Source organism: Corticium candelabrum, chromosome 3 (assembly GCF_963422355.1).
Source record: "Corticium candelabrum chromosome 3, ooCorCand1.1, whole genome shotgun sequence".
In the NCBI taxonomy this organism is placed as follows: Eukaryota; Metazoa; Porifera; class Homoscleromorpha; order Homosclerophorida; family Plakinidae; genus Corticium; species Corticium candelabrum.
Genome location: NC_085087.1, coordinates 2,977,610 through 2,987,274, shown reverse-complemented (window position 1 = coordinate 2,987,274; position 9,665 = coordinate 2,977,610). Strand labels below are relative to the sequence as shown.

The 9,665-nt window shown below is 38.2% G+C and overlaps 1 protein-coding gene across 1 annotated transcript; it reads left to right on the top strand.

Annotated features, from left to right (window-relative positions):
* Positions 1 to 5,333: 5,333 nt before the first annotated feature.
* On the top strand, positions 5,334 to 9,665 carry LOC134177584 (actin-like). The gene is made up of 5 exons (XM_062644360.1): positions 5,334 to 5,534; positions 7,437 to 7,922; positions 7,972 to 7,975; positions 8,648 to 9,130; positions 9,376 to 9,665. The coding sequence occupies exons 1-5, from the start codon at positions 5,334 to 5,336 to the stop codon at positions 9,663 to 9,665; spliced, it is 1,464 nt and encodes a 487-aa protein (XP_062500344.1).

Here is a 9,665-nt window from a genome sequence, read left to right as displayed (position 1 = left end):
TCTTGTGACGACTGTTAGTATCTAGGATGGGCTGTAGATTTGTACGTTTTCCTATGATCAAAGTAAAATTTAAACAAAATATTATTAAATGTATGATGCATATTTTCTTTGTTTTTGTTTATAGACTTGGAATAACCCGTTACATAGACTTCAGAGATAGAGAGAGAGAGAGAGAGAGAGAGAGAGAGAGAGAGAGAGAGAGAGAGAGAGAGTGAGAGGGAGAGAGGGAGAGAGGGAGCGAAGGAGAGAGGGAGAGAGGGAGAGAGGGAGCGAGGGAGAGAGGGAGAGAGGAAGAGAGGGAGAGAGGGAGAGAGGGAGCGAGGGAGAGAGGGAGAGAGAGAGAGAGAGAGGCAGAGAGGGAGCGAGGAAGAGAGGGAGGGAGGGAGGGAGAGAGGGAGAGAGGGAGGGAGGGAGAGAGGGAGAGAGGGAGAGAGAGAGAGAGGGAGAGAGGAAGAGAGCGAGAGAGGGAGAGAGGGAGAGAGCGAGAGAGGGAGAGAGCGAGAGAGGGAGAGAGGGAGAGAGGGAGAGAGGGAGAGAGGGAGAGAGGGAGAGAGGGAGAGAGGGAGAGAGGGAGAGAGGGAGAGAGGGAAGGGGAAAAGGGAGAGCTGGGAAGAAGAAATAGAGGGAGGGAGGGAGAGAGGGAGGGAGAGTAGGATGGTATGTTTTAGCAATACCGCTTTATTTTCCAATCAATATATTCTAGCCAAATAATTGAACGTACCTTACTATATAAACAAGAATGTACTCATTGACTGTTAATTAGTTTTATTTATAGATTCAATTTTTGTATTTTATAAATTTTAGTTTTGTTTTAATTTTGCCTTGTAGAAAAAATTAGAAATTTACGAAACCGTGTTTATTAACTTCTAAAGTTTCTTGTTATAATACAGTACAAAGCAAAATCATGTATCGTTTACACACACACAAACACACACACACACACACACACACACACACACACACACACACACACACACACACACAAGGTTAGGTAGAGCGGCTTCGTGTTTACCTGAAATCATTCATGCGTGCGTTAACAGAAAATGAATCGTCTTTAGATCGCTTATCAATGACATTCACAATGAGAAAACCTAAACTACACTAGACTACTGAAACTGTGGACATCTGTAGATAAATAGCTCTATGAACTGTTGCATGTGACGAGACTGGAGTTGAATGTACTCTAAGAACAAAAAATTTTATACGACGGAAACTGTTCTTGTAGTTACCTTTCATAAGTGGGTGTTGTAAGTACGTCGCCGTTTCAAACTTGCCCACAGTCTAATATCAATTAGAATCACGTAACTTTGAAAATAAAGTCACAAATGTTTGCTCTTCAAATTTTTAATCCAAACGGAAAAAGCAGCTTACGTGCCTGACTATCACTATATAGCGCAGTAACTTTATAGTCTATTCGGTTACTTCGTGTGTCAATGCAAAGGGCCATGCAATCTCGGCCCTTGAAAAGATTTGTTTCTAACATAAAACAAAAGCAAAGAGTCGGCTAACGCCTGTTAGTATCTAGTATGAGCTGTAGATTTATACGTTTTTTTATGATTAAAGCAAAATTCGAAACAAAACATTATTAATTAAATGTGTGATGCACATTTCCTTAATTTTTGTTTATACACTTGGAAAGACCCGTTACATAGACTTAAGAATGATTAAACCGAGCAGAACATGCTACTCACTGAAAATCGATTTTATGGATTACCTAGATATGGGAGATATAATTTTCAAAATTCCAAGTTACAGGACTATACGTCTGTAACTGTAAGGGTATGTAGTATAGATCTGTACCAGTGTGGGAATGTATACACAATAGATATACAGTAATACTATACATAGTATCAGGAGTGGGATATCAGAATCAGAGGCAAAGAGCAGAAAAGCATTTGCAATCTTGAGGTAGTAAATGCAATTGAATTTCTGCACATCAAAACAGACTCAGTGCAACAGATAAAAAGTGGAACTGTGCAAGATGAAACAATGAAACAGCTAAGAGCAGTAATTAAACAAGGATGGCCACAAACGAAACAAGAACTACACTCCTTGGTGGTACCATACTTTTAGATTAGGAATGAGCTATTAGTGCAGAATGATGTCATTTTTAAAGGAGAAAGAATTGTCATTCCTTTCAAACTGCGACACATGATATTAGAAAAGATACACTTTGCCCATTTAGCAATCAATGGTTGCATAAGGAGAGCAAAAGAATGTTTGTTTTGGCCAGGCTTGATAACAGCAATAAGGGACTATGTAGACCGATGTGAGACAACAGACTGTTTGATCACAAACAGCATAAAGAAACTTTTATGTCCCATAAAGTTCCATCACGAGCTTGGTCAAAAGTCGGTAGCGATTTGTTTGAAATAAAGGATCATTATTATTTAGTCTTAGTGGACTACTACAGTTCCTTCATTGAAGTTGTAAGAGATACAACAACAAATATAACAGCATCATCAGGGCCATGAAAAAGCAATTTGCCCAATATGGAGATACCAAACACTCTGATCACAGATCGTGAACCGCAATACACCTCAAATGAATTTTAGGATTTTGCCAAAGCATGGGAATTTCAACACAACATGTCTAGTCCTAGACATCATCAAAGTAACGGGTAAGCAAAAAATGCTGTTAAAATATTGAAACTATCATGAGAAAATAATAGAATTGTGGCAGAGCCCCCTGGGCAGCACTACTTAAATATGGTAATACCACCACCGAGGAGATGGAATCGAGTCCAGCTCAAGGAATGATGAGCAGACGAACAAAGGGATTCTTGCCAACAACAGAAAATCTTCTCAAGAGACACATTCAGGATGACATGGCCAATATACAAAGGAACAAAAGAAAACATAAAATCTATGACTACGACAGCCAAGATTTTGAGGGAGTTGTAAGCAGAAGCTGGGGTGATGAGTGAACCCTTTAGTCATGGCAAAGAGTGGCAAAAGGCAACAGTGACAAAACTAGTAGGACCAAGATCATATGAAGTAAAGACAACAAAAGGTACCAAATTGATTAGAAACAGAAAAGATTCGAGACAAATGAAACAGAACACAGTTAAAAATCAGAAGCTGAGCCAAGTGACTGGTAAAGGGATGACAGGAGTAGGCTTGCCATTGACAAGAACACCAAGTCAAGAAAGAACACATGTACAACAGCAACAGACCAGTTCTAAGCAGACTCAGTAAAGTAGTGGTAGAATAGCTAAAATGCTAGCATATTTAGCAGATTATATGCTGTGCTAGCGTAGAGTAAGAGAACTCCTGTTTTTGGTAAAGAAGGAAAGGTGTAAGGGTATATAGTATAGATATGTACCAGAGTTGGAATGTATGCACAATAGATATAGAATACTACTAAAGTAACTAATCTTCGTTTTCAGTGATTTGTTATGGAAGCTCGAGAGACGTCTATGTAGACTGTGGTGAATTGATGATATTTGTGTCATCTTTCACGACGAGGTCTTTTCTTAGTGACAATGTGCTCAATTTTGGTGTCGGGAGGTTACACTAAAGCTTTTGTCAAGCCTGCAGGAAAACGGATTTGAGCAGTTAGACTTACGAACTTGATCATCTCATGGAAATCAGAGAAATCAAACACGAATATACGGACGACGGATAACACTCACCATAATAGAAAAATTTATCTTGCAGACAAAAGTGAGCCAATCTCAGTGCCTTGCAGACTCGTGCGCGTACAACAACAACAGGTAAGTTACGTGTTGGACTGAAGTTTGCAAAATAGTCTGTTTTTCAATTGACTAAATCAATGCAAGTTTGCACTACTAGAATAAAATTGCTTGTTGGCAGCAGTTGCGTGTTCAGTGATCCGTGCACGGATTCGTGATCTATTTCTATATTACTATTAGCTTGATTGTTGAATGCACAGAAGTGTGACAAGGTATATTCCTAATCTAATATTGAACAACCACCATTCCACAATATCGTACGCAAACAAACTTTGTAAACTTTAAGTAGCAAGAAGTATATTCAAATGCGTAAGATTTAAAAATAAACATTAATTCAATTAAAGAACGTCCACCAGTTAAAAAAATTATTGCCCTATAGTCAAATAAATAATTTTGCTTGTCAAATAGATAATTTTGTTCTTGACTATTATAAGTTCTTGTTATGCGCAATAAGCAATTTTCTTGCTCAGAGGGTTTGTTTTATGTTGATCTCTTTTGTAAACGTCCAAAAAGAATCTATCACTCGGTGTGCCGAGTCATCGATTCACAACCCATATAGAAACAAGCTGCACTTTACAAATCCATAATTTTGTGCGGCGGTTCTTCATTGCTGAAGTCGTTTTCTGCTAGATTGTCTACCGAACGTAACAATTTTATGAAGGTTAGAACGCCTGTCAAGGTCATTGCACATATGAGTGTGGAAACTAAATGGTGACCTATGAGGGACACAATATGTAACTACAATATAGTTAAAAGATACCGCTATTCTAAGGAGACACAGTGATATTGTCTTGAACTCTAAGCCTAAGCGTTATTTATCTGTTATCGAAAATTAAATTGGTGTTGTCACTGTCAGCTTAAAATGGTAGGTTGCATTAGGTGATTATTGTGAGTCATTATACGCAAATCAAAAGGTTATCAAATACTTGTCACTCTCTTTGTGTTTCTACTCTAATTGGGAAATTGTTGAGAAGTGGATAATTTGTGCATTAATTAATATATTAAATTACTGGAACGTTAAAGAATGCTCGTCGATTTGTAGGTTTTGAAAATTTCTATTTTGCAGACGTATCAATTAAAGATAAAACAAAATTATAAAAAAAGAATTAATTAATAAATAAATTTTTTATAAGAACTTTCTAAATTAGCCATACAACTGCTCTAACAATTAGGCACACAGACCACATACTTGAAGCAAAGGCGCATGCAGACAGGCAGAAAGACAGAACGACCTACAAACATTAGACATAGACAAACAGACTAACAAATTGATAGATGTAAAACTGATGGACTCGAATCACTACGTCTACTCAAAGCTCTTTTCTCATCCCAGCTAGTCTCTTGCCACCAAGTGCATAAACAGTCTGCGGTACCGAGGCCAACTAGATTTGTTCTTTTATCTAAGAAGGTCAACTGTATGTAGTCAACGCTTAATCTATTTGGTGCTGCTAAAGCAACCGTTAATCTCTGTAATTTGCATTCGATTTAAAACAAATTTGCATATTGATTGACAAGAACGAACTATAATGTCAAATATTGTCAAGTGGGCGGTCTCTCTCTCTCTCTATATATATATCGATTTATCCGTCGAGTCATTTCCCATACCGGCATTTGTCTTCAGTTTCGTGTTGCATACGTTATGGCAAGTCGACGTCTTCCGACAATAATTATCGACAACGGAACAGGCGTTTTGAAAGCTGGACTGAGCGGAGAAGAACAGCATCCTGCCGTGGTCATGCACCGTAGCGCTATCAAGTGTGACATTGAGCGTCATGCTCTTGCACCTGTAGATCTCATGGACCGACCTCGATCGCACCTAGATTTTGAATTGTTGACGGAAGTGAGTCGAAAGAACATGCATGCTTTGCAAAATCAGTAACTTTTGTATACATTTTACAAATCATTGAATTTCGTGTTTGTCACAATTTGTTATAAGTAGAGAGAGATTGTCAACAACAGATACGTATTGAGCATGCATGGTTGACTGCATGGATACTCGAATCACCATGCATTCATCAGGCAAAGACATCGATCCAGATTGGACGCGACGAACTGTCGTCCGTCCGTCCATTCGGCAACATTTCGCGAAGTCGAGCATCTAACGCCTCCTTGGCCTCGGGCGAGAATGTTACCGTAACACTTCTAGCTACAACCAAATGGCGTGACAAAGGATTTATAGCGTCGTTACGGTCATGCGTAATGCATTGGTTTAGTTCATTTTTTGTTCCGACGTCGCGCTAGTTGACATTGAGTTGTCATTCGAAGTTCGTGCACATTAGAGGAATATGCAGATCATGCTAAAACATGTATACGATTGCATGCAATGATTTATGCTGATAATCGATCAAACATCCGCATGCAAGTCATTTCTAGGTTTCATGCAACAATGTAGAAAGTCACGTGCACTTTTTGATGTGGAATAGAGCGTGTCTTACAGTATCTAGTGAAGATTTGTTAGCTAGCGTTTTTCTACAGTGGTTTACTTTATAGTTCCAGGGTGTGGTATGCCGTGTGCCAGTTTGTTCTTTTGTTTCGAATGGCAATTGTTGTGCACATGTAACTACAGTAACTGTTGTAAGTACACTCTAGAGTTGCTGACTACCGTGTGGTACGCGTGTAGTCCCGTCGCCACGGGCACGACGCATGTACTCTACACGGTTGCTTACTTTCTCTACGATTTGATCAGAACGTACAATCATCTGCCTATATACGTAAAAACTGCGAATTCGTGAAAATGCTTTGGTTAGTGTAACAAACAAGCGAAAGATATTTCTAAATGCTTGTCATAAACGTTTAGTAAATGGCATCGTCATACAGTACATTGAGCGAAAACTATTTTTCTTTATCTGTGAAAAGCGATGTCTCATCAAGTAAATAATGAATATTTTTTACAATGTAATAATTGTAATGATTTGTAAACAGTAAATATTTGAATTGATTTTGGAATTAACCATTTTTAAATATTCTTGCGAAAATGCTAACTAGAAGCTCGTAACTCACAATACATTCTTAACTAAACGAGGTTCACAATATGCGACGAAAAGCAGTCGATTCCAGATCCGTTCCGTCGCGTCGCGTCTAATAAATTAAAGGACAACGGATTATTGTGCCTTTACGTTATACGCGTATACGTTGCGTGACTGTGCCGACTTTGACGGACAGGACATAGAATTCTGTTCTATCTCATTGTCAATACCGCACGTGGTCTTCGGTCGAGCTGAAATAAAATTGAGTAGATGACCAATCAGCGCAAAGGGCTAAGATTCCAATTAGCTCATGTGAATATCTCGTATAATCGCTGAAGACAATGACGAACATTTCTATACACTTCCTTTTACACACTTACTTTTCTTCTGCTTCTTTGGAGTGCCACAGCATACACAAAACGACAACAGAATTTTCTTTTCGCTAAGAAATTGAGTTGAAATCCTTGAGTACGCAGAGTAGACTACGCTACAAATTGCGTCAACGTTTGACACTTTTGTAACGAACCTGCCTGCAAACGTTACAAAACGGAACGGACTGCTGTACGTTACATATTGTAAACCCGGTCTAAGTTAGTTGACTGAGATGTTTAGTTGGCGTTTATGTACATGTGGCACATTACCAATTGCGTTGTTGTGTGAGAGTATGTGTGTTTAGATGTATACATGCACTGCAGTCTAAATACAATTTTACTGAGCAATATCAAAATTATTAGAATTATTGAATAAATTGTAATGTTTCTATTTTTATTGTTTAGATATGGAAAGACATGACAAGACAATTGAAAATCGATTTATCCGAACACAACATCGTCCTCAATGAAAGTGAAATGTACATCAAATCCGACATTTCAACAATGCAAGAAATTATGTTTGAAGAATTCAGAACGCCAGGACTCTACATTGGCAAGGAATCCGCGTTCTCACTCATTTGGCATCGCAAGCCGACCGGCGTTATTGTAGATTGCGGTGATTACATTACGTCTGTTGTACCCTTTCACAACAAACATCGTCTTTCGAATAACTGTCTACTTAGCTACGGCGGTCGGAATGTTACTCTGAAATTTTTCAGAAGTCTATCTAGAGAGGGATACGACGAGCTAGACTTTAGCAATCGTCATCATTTTGAAGTATTGAGAAAGATTAAAGAGGAACATGGATATTCAACAATTTGGAGAAAAAATCTGAAAACAAAAGAGCAACTCCAACCACTGAAAGTTTCTTGTGAACTAGTACCCAGAAACGTAAGTCATGTAGAAAGTATACAATATGTTAATAAGTGACTGCATGAAGCAAGGTTAGTGTGGGAGAACGCTTTACCGGTTTTACTTGTAGAATTTGCCTAGATTGTGGCCTCAGCTTGGAGTCACAACTTTTGATATTTCTTATTATTTTCTATTCTATATATTAATCTAGTCAAATTTCATAGTGTACGCTTTGTGCTAAACATTCTAGACAAATGATTTCAGACATGATTAGTTTCTCTAGCAATGCTCTTCCGTTGGTATCAGAGGAAATTGACCAAATGTGATTTTTGAGTGCATGATGTTTTACAGCAAAACAGATGTTTTTTTTAAATTGATGACTATTATGTAACCTTTATTTTTATTCTGTTTTAGGTAACAAAAATTAACGAAAATATGCCTCATCACCATAAAAGGCAACCATGCATGCTTAGCCTACTGATCATAAGAGTTTGACTTCAAATCGAAAAATATCAATACGTCATTCATATTTTTGCGCATGAACACAGACATCTTTACTAATAAATTTCTGCCCGAAGCGGGCGCGCATCTCCTGTCTTACCAACTAAATTTATATATGTATGCATATATATATATATATATATATATATATATATATATATATATATATATATATATATATTGTCTAATAATTTTATTGAAATACAATTTAATTTGTAAATTTTATGGCTGCTTTATTTATCACCCGACTTTCAACGCTGCAGATAGTTTCTTTCTGCCTCGGTGCTTCTACAGTTTTCGTGAAGCAAAAGGAATTCAAAATGCCGTCTTCAAAGCCATCAAGACACAAATCGACTCGGTACAACAACAGCTCCTCGAATCTGTGCTTTTGTGCGGTGGCTGCACTCTCTTGACATCGTTTGCAGACGCGCTTGCATTGACGACTGACGATCTTAAAAAGTTTCCAAAACCTGTCAACGTCATTAAGATTAAGAATCGTGAACACAGCGTTTGGCTTGGAGCAAATAAATTCGCGATGAAGGAGGAATGCATTAGTCAACTTAAGGTTACGAAAGAGGAGCATGATGAAGTGGGAGAGCACATTTATAGAAAAAGATCTGACAATGAATCGGCAGAGGCTAGTTCTAGAGGAGAACGGGTCCGTCGGGATGATGTATCCAGAGAGGCTATTTCTAGAGGAGACCGGGATGTCGCAGCGCACTTGTACTTCTCTAGCGGCACACGGAGTGAGTAATAAAATACTCTTCTGTATTGTCAAAGACTATAGAATGATATAATCATTTGTCCGCGTAATGATTCGTTGCAGTATCTACAATTATTATTCACATTTATTGTGTGCAAAACAGGGCTGTTAATTAACATAAACTGTTTTAATAATTAATTAAGTTTCTATTGCTTCTAAAGTAACCAAATGTGATACTTTCATGTAAGGCAATAGTGGGTGGGACGCGTTTGTCTGCTATTCGTTTAGTCGTCTCGACATTCCGGTATTCTCTACGTCTTAAGAACTACTTTAGTCTTCCAAGGCTTATCATCGACAGCAGGAAGACTGTTTCAAAAGCTGGCCTCAGTGGACATAACCTGCGTTCGACAGTCAAAAGGCAAAGCCCTAATACGATCGATGAAGTTGCATTGAGTCACAATCTTTCAAATCTCGATCGAAGCCAACGACGCTCTGTTACAAATTTTGATCGTCTAAAAGAGGTGAGTAAACAGTTGGTGCTGAAACGATATTTGCAGTGTGAAGTAGTGAGATGTTAA

What these genes read in the sequence shown, in the direction of transcription:
- LOC134177584 (XM_062644360.1), top strand. Translation starts at nt 5,334, where the DNA reads ATGGCAAGTCGACGTCTTCCGACAATAATTATCGACAACGGAACAGGC. An exon ending in ATTTTGAATTGTTGACGGAA is followed by an intron (nt 5,535 to 7,436) that starts GTGAGTCGAAAG and finishes TTTATTGTTTAG; the next exon opens with ATATGGAAAGACATGACAAG. An exon ending in CTTCTCTAGCGGCACACGGA is followed by an intron (nt 9,131 to 9,375) that starts GTGAGTAATAAA and finishes CTATTCGTTTAG; the next exon opens with TCGTCTCGACATTCCGGTAT.